We start from the raw sequence: 17,078 nt of genomic DNA, 5'->3' as shown, positions 1-17,078 counted from the left end.
TGGGAGATGGTGGATTTGCCTCAAGACTCTGCAGAACTTCTTAAACTGCATCCCTGCGTTGGATGGTGGGGGAAGGGGCTGCCTGCAGCAGCTCCTGAGGCCCAGCAGTGGATCTGTGGTGAAGAGATGGAAGATAGGAGGGCCAGGGAAGTGAGGGAACTGGGGCTGCCAGTGGGCACACCCCAAACACCCCTCCCAGAAGGTTTCAAAGGCCCAGCCCAGAAATTGGGCCTCTGCTGCCCTCTAATGGAGGAGAGGCAGCCTCCGGAGCCCCCTGCTGGCACCCCACCAGCCTGGCTGCCCTAAGGAATAGGGGAGGTGAAGATCCTGCCTGCACAGACTTTTTATTCCAGTAGAGTCTTGAGCTTCATTTCCCACAGCCTCTAAGCTAAACATTCTCCCCTTCCAAGCAGCTCTGGCTTCCCTGCTTCCCGAGAACCCTCCATCCCACCATTTCTTCAGTTTCCTTTGTTGCCTGGGTTCCGATTCTGGTACCCTGGTTCCTGGCTCTGCCAGGGTTCTGGTTCCGGAAGGCCCTTACCAGGCGCCTCGGGCTTAGCTCCCACCTGGGCCCAAGGCGGCGCTGAGGACATGGGCAAGAACGTCTCCCCACTGGGGCAACTGGACATCCGCAAAAGTGTAGTGGGCTTGACCATAGGCGCCGGGGCCGTCTACCTGCTCTACAAGGCCATCAGGGCTGGCATGAAATGCCAACCGCCCCTCTCCACCTCCTCGCCCACCTGCATCGCCCGTGAGTGTCTGGGCCCTGGGGGCAGGACTCGGCCCTAGGAGGACCTGCTCCCCGAGGCCTCCAGTGTGGGAGGGACCAAAGGTGACTCCAAGTTTCTCCACTCTCTTTCTCTTCTCCATCTTCCTTAAATTCACCCCAGCACGGGGCCTGGGACTCAGGGGGGTCCTCAGGACTCATCTGGCAGGTCTTTACACTCTCCATTCACTCTGGCTTCCGGACACCACTGCGTGAGGATCAGGCATCAGAATTCTACCCCCCTCCCCCAAGGGAAAATTGGGGGACCTACGTGCCCAGAGCCTGTACTAGTTCATATGACAACTTCGGGCAAAGTAGAAAAGGGCACCCCTTCTGCAAGACGTTTTGTTACCATCTGCTGGAATATCATCGCCATATGCTAATTATGATGGAAAACTGTGTGTTACTGCATATGCCAGGATATTGTAGAGTGAATATTTAAAACGATGATGTTTATGATGTGACTGACACAGCATTAGATAAGGTGCGCTGTGCACTCCACACCCTGTTCAGCTGTACGCGGTGGTCCTGCATGTAGCGAGAAAGCTTTTCAGAAGAGGCAAGGCAGCTTTGTCCCAGGTCCTTCTCCCCCTCTTTCCAACCCCATTCTGTCTTCACTCTGAGTCCACAGCCTGAACTGGCTGGGTTGGCTGTCTAGGCTTGGCCATCGAGCGAGAGCGACACGGGGGGGACTCAGGTGAGCTCCGGAGGCTTCTCAACTCTTTGGAGAACAGACACGATGAGTACGCCAAGGGCATGATCCTGCACAATATCACGCGCTGTGTGTACTTGCTGGAGGCTGAGGTGAGGGGCGGGAAGCAGGAGGTCCCTCCTAGCCAGTCTGGCCCCTGGCGGCTACAGCTCACCCCTGCCCCCTTGACTGGCTAGACAGTGTCCTGGGACCTGTCTCTCTGGCTGATGATGGTGGGAGGGGTTGTGGGAGAGGTCTTGGTGACATGGGGTGGGGGGCACTGGGCCTAGGAATGCACTGCTCCTGCCTCCTCCATCTCTCCCGGTACACCTAGGCCTCTGCTTGTACTCCTGATGACATCATGCTCGTGGGCTCCATGCTGGATGACAAGGACAACTGTGTCAAAATCCAAGCTCTGAACACCCTTAAGGCTTTCTCTGGCATCAGAAAATTCAGGCTCAAAATTCAGGTGAGCCCAGGGGCATGAGGTGGGGCCGAGTACACAGGATGCCCGCAGCCCATGGGTCCTTTAACAGGCGTAGGATAAGTGGTCACGTTCCAGAAGTTTGTTTGGGTCTGAGTTTGTAAACCAGAAATAGGTTTTCCCCTGGAAATAAGTGGGAAAATGGTGGTCAGATTCCCAGCAGGGTCATTCAAAGCCTTTAACTCTCAGGATGAAACTGGACTGGGCTCTAGGGCTAGGAGTATCTCAGAACCCCAAATAGCAGAAAGCTCCCTGAGGTTCTTTCTGACACCAACTGGGTGTTCCACAATTTAATCCAATGGCAACACCACCTGGAGTTGGCACAGGCTCCACAGGTTAAGGGCTTAGTCCCAGCAGGCTGCCCCACCTCAGATGCTAGTCACAAGTCCCAGCACTTCTGCCTGACCGGCTATAAATTTGGAGGTTCCTGCGACCCCCTTTTTTCAGGTTTGATAATTCATTAGAACGACTCTCAGAATGCAAGAAAATACTGCTTATTCTTACTGGTTTATTGTAAAAGATATAACTGAGGAGCAGCCCAATGGAAGAGATGCGAAGTTGGAGGAAGACTCAGAGGTTCCATGCCTTCTCTTGGCTAGCCTCCCTCCTAGCGCCTCGATGTGTTCAATCCAGAAGTTCTCCGCACCCTGTCATTTGGGGATATTTATGGAGGTCTCATTATGTAGGCATGATTGATTAGTCAATGGCCATTGGAGGATGAACTCACTCTTTAATCCCTCACTGGTCCCCAGAGGTCAGGGATGGGGCTAAAAGTCTCAATCCTCTCATCGAGGCATGGTCTTTCTGGCCACCAGCCCCATCCAGAAGCTGTCGAGGCATGCCACAAGTCACCTCATTAGCATAAATGTTGGGGTGGTGGAAAGGGGGTGACTGTGAATGACAAAAGAGCTTCCAGTCAGGGAATTGCCAGGATTTTAGGAGCTCTGTGCCTGGAACCAGCCAGGCGTCCTCAAACTACAGCCCGCGGGCCACATGCGGCCCACCGAGGACATTTATCCGGCCTGCCGGGTGCCGCTGCCTGTCCTGCTTAGCAGCCGACTCGTCCCGGGCCCGCAGTGCGCATAGGAATTTGTTCATAGTTGTTTTTTTAAACTATAGTCCGGCCCTCCAACGGTCTGAGGGACAGTGAACTGGCCCCCTGTTTAAAAAGTTTGAGGATCCCTGAGGTATACTGTCATACCACACCCCCCACGCTGTGCTGGTCTGAGGCTGGGGGCTGGGCCCACCCCATGTCAGCTCCCCCAGCTTCCTGCTACCAGGCCCAGCCTTGCCTGCTCCCACACCCATCCTGCTGGTGCCATGGAAACACGGCTTGCTTCCCATCTGCGGTCAGTGTTCGTTTGTCTTGGTCGCATCCCCTCCTTAAGGGCCTCTCTCCTGGTCGGCTCTCTGTCTCTTGCGGTTGCTCCAGCTCCTTGCCATTGCATTCAGCATGCTCTAGTTCAGGGGTGGGCAAACTTTTTGACTCGAGGGCCACAATGGGTTCCTAAACTGGACCGGAGGGCCGGAACAAAAGCATGGATGGAGTGTTTGTGTGAACTAATATAAATTCAAGATAAAGGAGCGGAGGGGAGAGCAAGAGAACCCTCCGCTCTTTCGGCTCCGCGGGCCGGATAGAACAGCCGAACGGACCGGATCCGGCCCGCGGGCCGTAGTTTGCCCACGGCTGGTCTTGTCTCTCCCAAATTGAAAGTAAGTAAAGTACTTAAAACTTACACACATTTTATATGTGTACAGTAGAAATAATAACAATAAAACAAAACGTGCATTAACTAGAACCAGGCTAAGAACTAAACTGTGACCCTCCACAATGCCAGCCTCCTCCCCGACCAGAGGCAATCGGTTCCCTGCATTGTTAATCAATTCCTTGATTTCTCTGTAGTTTTTTTTTTTTTTTTTTTTTTTTTAATATATTTTATTGATATTTCACAGAGAGGAAGGGAGAGGGATAGAGAGCTAGAAACATCGATGAGAGAGAAACATCGATCAGCTGCCTCCTGCACACCTCCCACTGGGGATGTGCTCGCAACCAAGGTACATGCCCTTGACCGGAATCGAACCCGGGACCCTTCAGTCCGCAGGCCGACGCTCTATCCACTGAGCCAAACCGGTTTCGGCTCTCTGTAGTTTTACCATGTCTACATGGGTCAACTTATATGGCAGCAGGGCAAGGCAGACAATAAATGAATAGGTAAAATATAGCCTGGAATGTTTTTAAGCATCATGTACCTGGAAGTTTGCCATTTGTACAGTGTGGTTTGCCTTTCCCCTCGACATTGATGTGGTTAGCTCTGTTCCCTTCTTTCCCAATGTAACCAGTTATCCATTTGCCCACAGGTAGACATCTGAATTGTTTGTGTTACTGGAGGATTGGGTGGGTGCGATTCCTCCAGCACTAATGCGAGTGGGGTTCTTGCGATATCCTCAGAAAAGGGATTTTCTAGGAGTCGCACGGGAGAATTACTGATTTTATTTGCATGGAAAATATGCAGCTGGGGCTTCCGCAGAACCAGAAGCAAAGCCAGTGTCCAGAGTTTCCACCCATGGTGGAGTTGAGTCCGGCACAGCATCAGGCTAGATCCAGCCCTTCAGCCCATTGTGTGGGTCCCACATGGCCATGAGCCACCTGGGTGAATGCAGATTGTGAGAGCCCCACAAACCGGGAGTCAGAAGTGAGCAGCAAGAGCCCTAGCTGGTTTAGCTCAGTGGATAGAGCGTCGGCCAGTGGACTGAAGGGTCCCGGGTTCAATTCTGGTCAAGGGCACATGCCTGGGTTGTGGGCTCGATCCCCAGTGGGGGGCGTGCAGGAGGCAGCCAATCAATGATTCTCTCTCATCATTGATGTTTCTCTCTCCCTCTCTGAAATCAATAAAAATATATTTTTTAAAAAAAGAAGGGAGAGGGAGGGAGAGAGAAAAACATCGATGTGAGAGAGACACATTGATTGGTTGCCCCCGTACACGACCCAACCAGGGGTGGGGATCTGCAACCGAGGTATGTGCCCTTGACCAGAATCAAATCCAAGACCCTTCAGTCTGAGGCTGATGTTCTAACCACTGAGAAAAATGGGCCAGGGCTGGTGTAGCAGTTTTCAAGAAGGAGGTGGTTGGGGACGCCTCACTGAGGTGACATTCAAGTCCTGAAGGAGGTAGGAGTGAGCCATGAATATCAGGAATGAGAGTAGAGTGAACAGCCTATGCAAATACCCCAAAATAGGTGTGTACCTGGCATGGTCCAGGAATAGCTAAGAGGCCATTGTAATGGGAACATGGAAGCAAAGGAGAGAATAGGAGATGAGGCCAAAGAAATAACGAGGGGAGAGGCAGATCGTATTGGATTGTAAGCCACTGTAAGGACTCTAGCTTATACCCTCAATGAACTAGTGACTCTTGAGCAGATGACTGACACAAGTGACACATCAATTGTTCTGAAAACAGATACAGCGCTGGGGGTGGGGGTGGTGGGAGCAGGGCGACTGGAGGCTATTGCAGAAATCAGATGAGAGAACAGTGGCTTGGAACAGAATGGTAGAAGGAGGATGGTGAGAAGTGGCTTGATTGTTGATCGATTTTGAAGGTAGAGCTAACAGGATTTTCTGAAGGTTTGGAAAAAGGGTGTGAGAAAGAAAGTGGTCAAGGAGGGCCAGCTTTTTGGCCCGAGTGATGGAAGGAAGGCATAAAGAACAGCTGAGACAGGGAGGGTAGGAGGAGCAGGTTGGGCTGGGGTCTGAGCTCTATTAGACATTCTAGGAAAGAGGTGGAATTGGCATCCGCATATATGGCGAGGTGAGGAGAGGCCTGAAACAGCATATGGATAGCACTTCACACTCAGTCTGGATGGTATCACTAAGGAGTGGTGAAGACAGAGAAAGGGGCTTGGGCACATGAACCAGGAAAGAAGACTGAAAGGGAAGCCAAGTGAGGAAGGAACCTCAAGAACATGGGCATGGTCAACTAGGTCAAATGATGTTGAGAGTTTGTCAGATGGAATTTTCTATTGGGTTCGGCTCAGGCGTCCTGGTGGGGCAGGGAAGAGTGAAGGCAGAGGCTGGGGTAGTGTGAGATCGTATAAAAGCAGACCCTTCTCCCCTGCCTCCCTCCCCCACCCCAGGAACACTTCATCAAGGTCCTGGAGCTGATATCCACTATCTGGGACTCGGAGCTGCACATCGCTGGCCTCAGGCTCCTCAACAACCTCCCACTGCCTGACTTTGTGCACCCACAGCTGCGACGGGTGATGCCTGCCTTGATGGAGATTCTTCAGTCAGACTATAACCTGGCACAGGTGCTTCAAGACCATGGCCCAGGCCCTGCCCTCCTGACCAGCCCTGGCACAGCATCTAGAGGGGGGAGGAGAGACCTGTGTCTTCTCTGCTCAGGCCCACACTCACCTTCCTTCTCATGTTTTACTATTTCCCTTATTTAGGTGCAAGCCATACGACTGCTGAGCCACCTGGCACAGAAGAATGACCTGCTCTATGATATTCTCAACTGCCAGGTGAGGAAGGAAGTGCTGAGGGGCTGATGGATGCCAACTCGGATACTGGGGAAGAAGTCTCCAGACAGACTTAGCCCTGACAAGACTGTGGTGTTCCTCTTCCTGCCTGTGCACTAGACACACTGAAAGGCACTCCCTCATCTGTCCTCCCAAAAGAATCAGAATCAATTTTGTTGGGAGGAGGCTCTCCTTTGGGGGGCTTTCTAAACTCTGAGAGTGAGGAACACAGGTGACAAAACAAAAGTTGATGTAGTTACTTTAATATTAGGGAAAAGTTACTTATAACAAAAACCATTATTAGGAATAGATAAGGTCACCACCATAATAATTAATGGTTCAGGGGGATAAAGCAACTCTAAATTTAGATGAACCTAATAACATAATCTCAAAATATTGATGGCAAAACTTGATAGAATTACAAGGAAACAAATGTTCTCTTTTTTTTCCGGTTTTGTTGAGGTATAATTGACAAATAAACTTGTAGGGTAGTTCAAGTGTACAGTGTGGTGATTAACATGTATGCATTGTGAAGGATTCCTACCCATCACCTCACATATACTTTTGGCAGGCGGGAGTGTTGAGAACATTTAAGTTCTAATCTCTTAGCAAATTTCAATTATCTAATACAGTGTTATCCACTATAGTCAACATGTTTTACATAAAGCCTCAGACCTTATTTGTTTTATGGTTTAAAGTTTGTGCTCTTTTACCAACCGCTCCCTACTTCCCTCTCCTCCAACCCCTGACAACCATTTGTCTCTGTTTCTGTGATATTGACTTTTCTTTATTAAAAAATCTTTATTGTTGAGAGTATTACAGATGTCCCCCTCTTTTCCCCATCACCCCACTCCACCTGGTTCCTGCCCCACCCCAGGCCTTCACCACCCTACTGTCTATGTTCTTAGGTAAGAACTTTGGTTAATCTTTCCCCCCCAACCCCCTTCCCTCTGAGATTCGTCAGTCTGTTCCATGCTTCCATGCCTGATTCTGTTTATTCACCAGTTTCTTTTGTTCATTAGATTTTTTGTTTGTTTTTTATTTTTAGATTTGATTGTTGATAGATATGTATTTGTTGCCATTTTATTGTTCATATCTTTTATCTCCTCCCCCCCTTCTTTCTCCTCTTTCTCCTTCTTCTTCAATAACACCCTTCAACCTTTCATGTAATACTGGTTTGGTGGTGATTAATTCCTTTAGCTTTTTCTTGTCTGTGAAGCTCTTTATCTGACCTTCAATTCTGAATGATAGCTTTGCTGGGTAGAGTAATCTTGGGTGTAGGTCCTTGCTATTCATCACTTTGAATATTTCTTGCCACTCCCATCTGGTCTGCATAGTTTCTGTTGAGAAATCAGCTGACAGTTGTATGGGAGCTCCCTTGCTGCTTTTCTCTGGCTGCTTTTAAGATTCTCTCTTTGTCTTTAACCCTTGGCATTTTAATTATGATGTGTCTTGGGGTGAGCCTCTTTGGGTTCCTGTTGTTTGGAACTCTGCACTTGCTGGACTTGTAAGTCGGTTTCTTTCACAGGGATGGGAAGTTTTCTGTCATTATTTCTTCAGATAGGTTTTCAATACCTCGCTTTCTCTCATTTCCTTTTGGCACCCCCATGATGTGAATGTTGGTATGCTTGAAGTTGTCCCAGAGGCTACTTACACTTTCTTCATATTTTTGGATTCTTTTTTCTTTTTGTTCTTCTGGTTGGGTGTTTGTTGCTTCCTCATATTCCAAATCATTGATTTGGTTCTCAGAATCCTCAACTCTACTGTTGAATCCTGTTAATTATTCTTTATTTGAGTTAGTGTATGCTTAATTTCTGACTGGTTCTTTTCCATGTCTTTGATATTCTCACTAAGATCCTTGAAAGTCTCATGAAGATCCTTGAGTAACCTTATAACCGTGGTTTTGAACTCTGTATCCAGTAGTTTGCTTGCTTCTGTTTCTTTCATTTGTGACATGTTTCTTTGTCTCCCCATTTTGGGTGCTTCCCTGTGTTTGTTTCTATGTATTAGGTAGAGAGAGCTAGTATGTCTCCTGGAATTGGTAGAGTGGCCTTGTGTAGTAGGTGTGCTGTAGGGCCCAGTGGCTCAGCCTCCCCAGTCGCCTGACCTGGGGACTCTAGGTACACCTCTGTGTGGGCTGTGTGCACAGTCTTGTAGTTGAGCCTTGATTGCTGTTGGTGTCTCTGGGAGGAGTTGACTGCCAGGCCAATTGACTGTGAGGACCAGCTGTGACTACAGTGGGAGCATTGCTGTGCAGGAGACGAGGCCCAGCTGTGAAGAAGGCAGGCTGGTGCTAGAGCCCAATCTTGAGCCTTTATTGATAGGTTTGGGGCATGCTGTCACCAGCTGCAGCTTGTTTGAGAGATTTTAGTAAAGTCTGAAGCCTGAGCCAGGACAGGCCATTCATATGGAAAAGCTGCTGCAAACAGTTTGGGTGGGGCTGCAAATTGGATGGGGTGGGGTCTCAGGGAATCCCTAGGGCAGAGAAAACAGTGTGAAGCAGGCTGATGGAAACTCAAATATGGCTGCCAGTCAGCCCTGTGACAAGGAAGGTTCTAGCACAGGAACAATGACCCTTGTGAGCACCCCTGTCTGGGAGAAAGCCACCCTCGAGTTCCTGCCCCGATGCCAGACCATCCAGTTCCTCCCCATATGTGTCTGGATCCCCTGGCGTTGGAACTCAGAAGAAGTGGGACAGTTTAAGTTTGTGTGCAGGCCCTTTAAGAGGACTACCTGGGACTCCAGCATCTTACATGTCACTCAGCCACAAGCCCCACTGGTTTTTACAGCCCAAAGTTACAGGGACTTCTCTTCTCAGCTCTGGAACTCTGGGCTAGAGGTCTGGCGTGGGGCTGGGACCCCCTGCTTCTCATGGGCAGTCTCTGCAGAGACGATCTTCCTCCTGACTGGAAAAATAGCACTGTGGGTGCGGGACTAGTCCATTCAGTGCCCCCACCCTTTCTACAAGTCTTGATATGCTTTCTTCTTCTCTAGTTGTAGGACTTCCATTCAGCCAGCTTTCAGGCAGTTCTGAACAATGGCAGTTTTGTATTTTAGTTGAAATTTTGATGTGGTTGTAGGAGGCGGTGAGTACAGGCAGTTACCTATGCTGCCATCTTGGTTCCTCTTTCTGACTTATTTTTTTTAAAGATTCCACATAAAAATAAAAGTGATACCACGTATTGTTTGTCTTTCTCTGGTTTATTCCACTTAGTATAATGTCCTCAAGGTCCATCCATGATGTCACAAATTATCAGGATTTCCTTTTTTCTCACAGCTGAATAATTATTATAAAGAAAAATTGCAAATCTACTGCCACAGTGGAAGACTTGAATTATCTTTCAGCAATTAATAGATAAAATTCTGAAACTCATTAAGGGTATATTTGCTGGGAATAACCCAAACCAGCTTGAGACATCCTCAGAATGCTCTGTAATTAGTAAATGCACATTCCTCTCAAACACACAAAACATTTATAAAAATTAACTACACATTAAACCTTAAAGTTTGTCTTGACATATTTCCCAGAATCAATGTTATTACCAAATAACTCATGTTTTATGACCACAAGGTAATTATGTTAGAGAACTAGAGGCCCAGTGCACGAATTCGTGCATGGGTGGGGTCCCTCAGCCTGGCCTGCATCCTCTCACAATCTGGGACCCCTGGGGGATGTAGCAGTGCCGAAGTGGGAGGCTCATTCTGGCTCCACCACCACCTGGTTTTTGGCTGAGTGGCACTCCCGCTGTGGGAGTGCACTGACCACCACGGGGCAGCTCCTGTGTTGAGTGTCTGCCCTCTGGTGGTCAGTGCGTGTCATAGTGACTGGTTGTTCCGGTTGTTTGGTCGTTACAGTCGCTTAGGCTTTTATATATATAGATGATAATGAAAAGAAAATTAAAATGCTCCCATACAGTTGACTCTAAAATTAGGTATATTAGGGAGTTGAGGCAATAGGAAGATGGAAGAACTTTAGGATTTGTCTTGGATTTCATTGCCACCCTCTCTTCATCCCCATCACAGGTGCACGCCAACTTTCTGAACCTGTTCCAGGCCAAACAACCAGGGAGTCTGTTGTTCGAGGTACTGGTGTTTGCTGAGCGGCTAAGTGAGGGCCGGAATACGCCACACTACCGTGCTGTGAAATGGCATTACAACGAACAGTCTCTGCATGAAGCTCTTTTTGGGGAAAAGTCACGACTGGCAGACCGGCTGCTCGCCCTGGTCATCCACCCGGAGGAGGAGGTTCAGATCCAGGCCTGCAAGGTCATAGTCAGCCTGCAGTGCCCCCAGGACGTAAGAGGGCAGTGCTCTTCCTGCCATACCGGTCATGCCTGCTTTAGTAACGGGGAGTGAACATAAGGAGGGCCAATAAATGAGTATGGAGAGAAGCTGGAGGGGCAGTGTCTGTCCAGGGCCTCCAGGGTTGGTGGAGGTTTCATCCAGCAGAGCCCATGCCCCAGAGCATGACAAAGGCTGGCACACCTCCCAGAACACATCCCCACTTCCCCATCTTGGGGACAGACTCCCTTTCCTCTTGCTGCTTTTCAAGTTGCAGTGTGGAGCCAGTGCTCCCAGGAAGCTTCCGGGAGAAGGCAGGTTTGGGGACTGAAGCCAAAGGTAATCAACAACAGATAGTATAACATTGGGTTACTCAGGATGGGCGAGGCTATGCTGCAGTAACAAACGACCTCCAAATTTTAGCAGCTTAAAAATGATCAAGGTTACTTCTTATTCACACTCTGTGTCCATGGGTTGGGGGTAGGGGGTGCGTGGAAGGGCAGGCGAAAGTTTTAAACCATCTTCTCTCAGGGGCAGGCTGAGGGAGGCTCTTCATTGTGTTTCTGCAACTCCTAGAGAAGGCAAAGGAAGTGTGGCAGTGATCACTGGCTCTTAAAAGTTCAACCACACCCCACTGCTGTGGCTGAGTGGTTAAGCATCATCCTAAGAACCAGGAGGTCACAGTTCGATTCCTGGTCAGGGCACATGCACAGGTTGTGGGCTTGATTCCCAGTGCGGGGCGTGCAGGAGGCAGCCGATCAATGATTCTCTCTCATCATTGATGTTTCTGTCTCTCTCTCCCCCTCCTTTCCCCTCTGAAATCAATAAAAAAGAAAAACTAAAAAAAAAAAAAAAAAGAATATAGTAATAGTACTTATCTTGTGAAGCTGATGGGAAGATTCTATGGGGATTATCTGAGTTAATGAATATCAGGCACAGTGTTGTGCCTGAAGAGGTGTTCATCAAAGATGGGCTCTGAGGAGCTAGGAAATGCTCGCTGAGAAAATGAAAGATGAGCCGTGAAAAGGCCCTTGGAGAGCGCTGAGTCCGATGTCTCTCCAGTCTCTTTGGGTAACAGGCACTGGGAGTTCCAGAGTCCTCTGCGAAGCGCCCTGAAATGCCGCAGGAAGCAGAGTGCATGTGTAACATAAACCCACACCGTGAAGTCTCCATCACAGGGAGACTGCCCAACCGCTCTGGCCACCCACTCAAGTTTGCCCACGCACTGCGTTTCCCACTCTTCATTCCCTGTGTTATCTGTGATCCCTTTCTGGCAAACCAACAGTGCCAGTGCTGGTTGCTAATGGCTTAGGACAACATTATGGGAGAAAACCCTACAATTGGAGCTAGTCGCAGTCTGCTGCTACTTGCTTTAGAAGGTAGATCCTGTTGACCAGCTATGGAACCCCACTGTTCTTCAGAGGCAGGATTGAAAGCCATCATCTAGTCCAAGGCCAAGCCTGGTGTTTTGCGGAAGGGAAAACAAGCCCAAATAGGGAAAGTAACTTGCTCAAGGTCACATGACTGGTCTGGGGCACAAAGAGGATTAGAGCCATTTAGTTTTGTTTTTTGTTTTGTTTGTTTTTTAACATATTTTATTGATTTTTGACAGATAGGAAGGAAGAGGGATAGAGAGTTAGATACATCGATGAGAGAGAAACATTGATCAGCTGCCTCCTGCACACCCCCTACTGGGGATGTGCCCGCAACCAAGGTACATGCCCTTGACCGGAATCGAACCTGGGACCCTTCAGTCCGCAGGCCGACACTCTATCCACTGAGCCAAACCAGTTAGGGCTGTTTTTTGTTTGTTTGTTTGTTTTTGTTAATCCTCACCTGAGGATATTGTTCCATTGATTTTTAGGGAGAGTGGAAGAGAGAGGGAAAGACAGACAGAAACATCAATGTGAGAGAAACACATCGATTGGTTTGCCTCCTGCAGGAGCCCTGACCAGGGCCGCTGTCAGCCAGCTCCCTGTGTTCCCATGTCACCAGCTGGGTACTGGATCTCACCTTCCACTGCTCCTCCCCACCACATCCAAGCAGCCATTCTGAACATCTCACATCTGCCCAGGTCTCCAGTGTCCACTGCTGCTACCCTGATCCTGACATCAGGACTTTTGGGCAGTCGTGTTCCGACTTCTGGTCTCCATCACTCCAGGATACTCTTAGAACCCACATCGCATCATCCTCAAAAACCTCCGGGGGCTCCCCACTGCCACAGTGAACCTTTTCTCAGCCCCAAAGCTAAGCCATATGACCCGGCAAGTATAAATGTACTTACAGCCAAAGCAGGTGGAGTTTTGTTCTCGGAGATATGGTCATTGGGCCCCATTTATCATGGTAGTCGCAAAGGAATTAGCTTTGCATGTAAGACCCTTCACCATCTGGTCATCTTGCCTGCCACTAGCCTCCCATGTCAAGTCTCATCTCCAGCCACACCACAGTGAGCCAGTCTTGCCTGAACTATTGATCCAGCTTCTCCCTGCCTACAACGCCCTTCTCTCTCCTTTGCACTGCACTGGCTAAGTCTTCTACTGCAGCCTGGAGCTTTCTTCAGCCTTTGCTGCTTCCTGCGGCCCCTTTCATGTGAATCTCTCATTGGGCATTTGGCAAATTAAAGCTTGAATCTTACTGAATTTGTTCTTTCAGCAGTGGGCCTTGTAGTGGGCCTGCTCTGGGTAGGCACCTGATAACAATTGGCTGATGGTAATGACAGGAGAGTCGGCAGTGGGCAATGAGATGGGGAGGGTGTGGGTGGTTCTTTGTTGCTGTGCAACAAATTATGACAAAACTTAGCATATCAAGCCCAGACAAGAAAAAGCGAAGAAGTTCATCACCACCAAACCAGTATTACAAGAAATGTTAAAGGGACTTCTTAAGAAGAACAAAAAATAAAAATAAAAAATCTGCATAACAAAAAGTTGCAAAAAATATTCTCATCGATAAAGGCAAACATAATAAAAGCAGTGGATCAGCCAACACTAACACTAGTACAAAGGTTAATGGGCAAAAGTAGGAAGATTATGTGTAATTACAACAGCAAATTAAGGGGTACACACTGACACACACAAAGTAAGTAAAAAATAATGACAAAAACATAAACATGGAGGGAATGAGTAAAAATAGTAGTGATTTTATTTTTTAAAAAATATGTCTTTATTGATTTCAGAGAGATGAAGGAAAAGGGAGAGGTAGAAACATCGATGAGAGAGAAGCATCAAAGGGCTGAATCCTTCACGCCCCTCAGTGGGGATCAAGCCAACAATATCTATTGGCTGTCTGAATGCCAGCATAAAATATATCTTTTGTAATTTAAAATAAAAAGTGGTTGAATACTACTGGTCTATGGAACATAGCTTAAGGCTTTTTTGGGGGTGGGAGGCAGTGGACACAGGTTTCTGAGGACCCTTCCTTTGCCCTTGGCTAAAGGAACATGTCTGTATCAGGGGTCCTCAAACTACGGCCTGCGGGCCACATGCGGCCCACCGAGGACATTTATCCGGCCCGCCGGGTGCTGCTGCCTGTCCTGCTTAGCAGCCGACTCGTCCCGGGCCCGCAGTGCGCGTAAGAATTTGTTCATAGTTTTTTTTTTTAAACTATAGTCCGGCCCTCCAACGGTCTGAGGGACAGTGAACTGGCCCCCTGTTTAAAAAGTTTGAGGACCCCTGAACTCATCCAGAGCAATCCTCAGTGTGTTGCAACTCGGGATATTCTAGACACCTGTGTTTCTGCCTGCCGGCATCCATTCCCATGAGGAGCCACATCTCCCCTGCTTTTGGGAACCTGCTCTGCCCAGGTTCCATGAGGTTCTGCTCATACCAGTCCCTACTCCCCTATTACCCACCCCCCACAAGCTCCCCAGGCCCAGCCACATGATTGGCCTAACTTGGGCCAAAGTTTTCTAGGGTTTATGTATGGGTGTTGAAGGGAAATGCTAGGGGCTTTGTACAGCTTTGCTCTCCCCTCCCCCTGTCCAGAGAGGCAGAGAATGAGGGTGAGTGTGAAGGCTGAAGCCAAGGAGAAAGACATCTGATGTCAGCAATGTGTGTCTCTGGTACCCTGAAGCCAGCCTCACATAGCTGCTGACCCAGTATTGTTTCTTTTGGTTTTTATTTTTTAAACTAGAGGCCCAGTGCATGAAATTCATGCATGGGTAGTGTCCCTAGGCCTGACCGGCGATCAGGACAGATCAGGACCTTCTGGCTGCCAGCTGGGCCTTCCTTCCCAGGCTGCTGGCTGGGGCCTGCCTTCATTCTGTGCCGCCCCCTGGTGGTCAGCGCAAGTCACAGTAAGTGATTGAACTCCCAGTTGAACTCCCGAGGGGACACTTTGTATATTAGCCTTTTATATATTTGGATAAGTTAGTTTGTGCCCTGGCTGGTTTGGCTTAGTGGATAGAGCAGTGGCCTGTGGACTGAAGAGTCCTGGGTTCAATTCTGGTCAAGGGCACATGCCTGGGTTGCAGGCTTGATCCCTAGTAGGGGATGTGCAGGAGGCAGCCAGTCAATGATCCTCTCTCATCATTGATGTTTCTAACTCTCTCTCCCTCTCCCTTCCTCTCTGAAATCAATAAAAAACATATTTTTTTAAAAATAAAAAAGTTAGCTTCTTTCACTTGCAGCTAAAGGAATCATGATTACCTCATGGCTCCCTGAGGTGGGCAAGGGGCTGAGGACTAACATGGCCCAGAAACTCACTGAGTGGAAGGAGAGTCAGGCCATCTGGTGTCGGTGAGTCTATGCATGCGCCCTACACTCAGGCAGTGTGGGCAGGCACCAGGTTGGGGCTCCCCTCTGCTGTGCCCCAAGCTGTGTGGAGCCCACTGTGGACTGAACATGGAGGTGGTAGGGATTCCTACCTTGCCCTCTGAGGAGCTCAATCCATTTCCATGGGTGGGGGCAGTGCCCGCCAGGTATGGCTGCCCACCTCTGTCCTCCAGGCAGAAGCCCCAGGGCCCGAGGGCCTGGCTAGGTCTGCAAGAGGCTGCTGGTCAGTTAGCTCTGTCCTCTCCTTCCAGGTCTTTCTCCTTCACTAAGCCGACAGCCTCTTCCCTTCTCAGCCCGTCCTGGAAAGAAATAAAATGTGCTCTGAGCCCTGACCCTTATAGTGTGTGTGTGTGTGTGTGTGTGTGTGTGTGTGTGTGTGTGTGTGAGAGAGAGAGAGAGAGAGAGAGAGAGAGAGAGAGAGAGAGAGAGGCCTGAGGTTGGGCATGTGCAGACCTCCGTTGGTCATGCTGGGCCTCTGCCTCTCTCAGGAGCCTCCTCCCATCCTCGTCCTCCAGACAGAGCTGGGCAGCCTCCTTCCCTTCACACCCAGGCTGGGGCTGGGTCCCCTGCCCTGACTCCGGCCCTGCCAGCCCCAGCCCCCTGTCCACTGAAGAGCCGTCTCAACGGGGGTTCCTCTCATGCCCCCACCTCCCTAGAGCACAGCTGGCCCCATTGTGCCCCCGAGCAGACACCTGTCCTCGCTGTGTTCTCCTGCACTTGCCCTCTCACCTCCAAGCCCTGCTCGCTCTGGCGCCTGCTTGGGAGGCCTGTTCTCTCAGCTTGCCCACCCCAGGCCCCCTTCAAGCAAGAGAGCCTCCCACGCGGGCATCAGGGCTGCGGGCATTCTACCTGATGCCTCCACCTGGTCACCTGGAACATTCCCCCTGAGGTTCTCTTCTCCAAGAGCCTGTGCGGTCTCCACACCTCACACTCCCCTGGGCCCCAGGCGGCACTCCCCCAGGTCGCCGTCAGGAATGCACTGGGTGACAGCTGGTCTCCGTTCTCAGGATTTTATCATGGATTTCGCAGACCAAGGAAACTTTCCAAAATTATGGGGACTCTCTCTCGCTATATATATATATTTAACAACACATATAACAACCAAGTAATGACATGGAAAACCGAACAAAATGACCATTGTGCTATTGCCATTGTTTCATAAAAACATACTGAATCCTCGAGAAGTAGGGAGGATGTAATTTCAGAATAAAAGATCATTATTTAAATTCAATACATTTATTTTTAACCAAAAAATTACCCTTATTTTTTTTTTTTTTCATTTTGCTGTAGACTAGTAAGAACATTGTCATGGAAACCACCAGAAAGAAGCAGGAAAGAAAAAGAGACCCCGGAGAATGTCAGAAGAGGGAAGGGGAAAGGACAGGGAATGAGGACGGGGTAACAGAGGTCTCCCAGTGAGGGGCTCCCCTTACCTGAACTGCCCCCATTTTCCTCATACAAGACTGGGGTGGCCAGGCTTGAGCCCTGACCAACCGGCAAAGCTGTGGCCACATTCACAGGTCAAGTGGCTCAGTGACCACCCCATTGGCCCCAGACCCTGTGATCTGCTCC

General features: G+C 49.4%; 1 protein-coding gene across 1 annotated transcript; it reads left to right on the top strand.

Moving 5' to 3' along the window:
- The first annotated feature begins 500 nt into the window (after nucleotides 1-500).
- On the top strand, nucleotides 501-11,557 carry ARMC12 (armadillo repeat containing 12). The gene is made up of 6 exons (XM_080664985.1): nucleotides 501-751; nucleotides 1,425-1,570; nucleotides 1,792-1,926; nucleotides 6,073-6,246; nucleotides 6,388-6,459; nucleotides 10,480-11,557. The coding sequence occupies exons 1-6, from the start codon at nucleotides 592-594 to the stop codon at nucleotides 10,810-10,812; spliced, it is 1,020 nt and encodes a 339-aa protein (XP_080521111.1). The 5' UTR covers nucleotides 501-591; the 3' UTR covers nucleotides 10,813-11,557.
- The last annotated feature ends 5,521 nt before the right edge of the window (nucleotides 11,558-17,078 follow it).

The sequence above is a fragment of the Plecotus auritus genome (assembly GCF_963455305.1).
Source record: "Plecotus auritus genome assembly, chromosome: 4".
Classification (NCBI taxonomy): Eukaryota; Metazoa; Chordata; class Mammalia; order Chiroptera; family Vespertilionidae; genus Plecotus; species Plecotus auritus.
This window is presented reverse-complemented; position numbering and strand designations above follow the sequence as displayed.

Bases quoted from the DNA above. Each gene is read 5' to 3' on its own strand.
- ARMC12 (XM_080664985.1), top strand. From the start codon at position 592: ATGGGCAAGAACGTCTCCCCACTGGGGCAACTGGACATCCGCAAAAGT. The intron at 752-1,424 runs GTGAGTGTCTGG...TTGGCTGTCTAG, and splicing joins CTCGCCCACCTGCATCGCCC to GCTTGGCCATCGAGCGAGAG. The intron at 6,460-10,479 runs GTGAGGAAGGAA...TCCCCATCACAG, and splicing joins ATGATATTCTCAACTGCCAG to GTGCACGCCAACTTTCTGAA.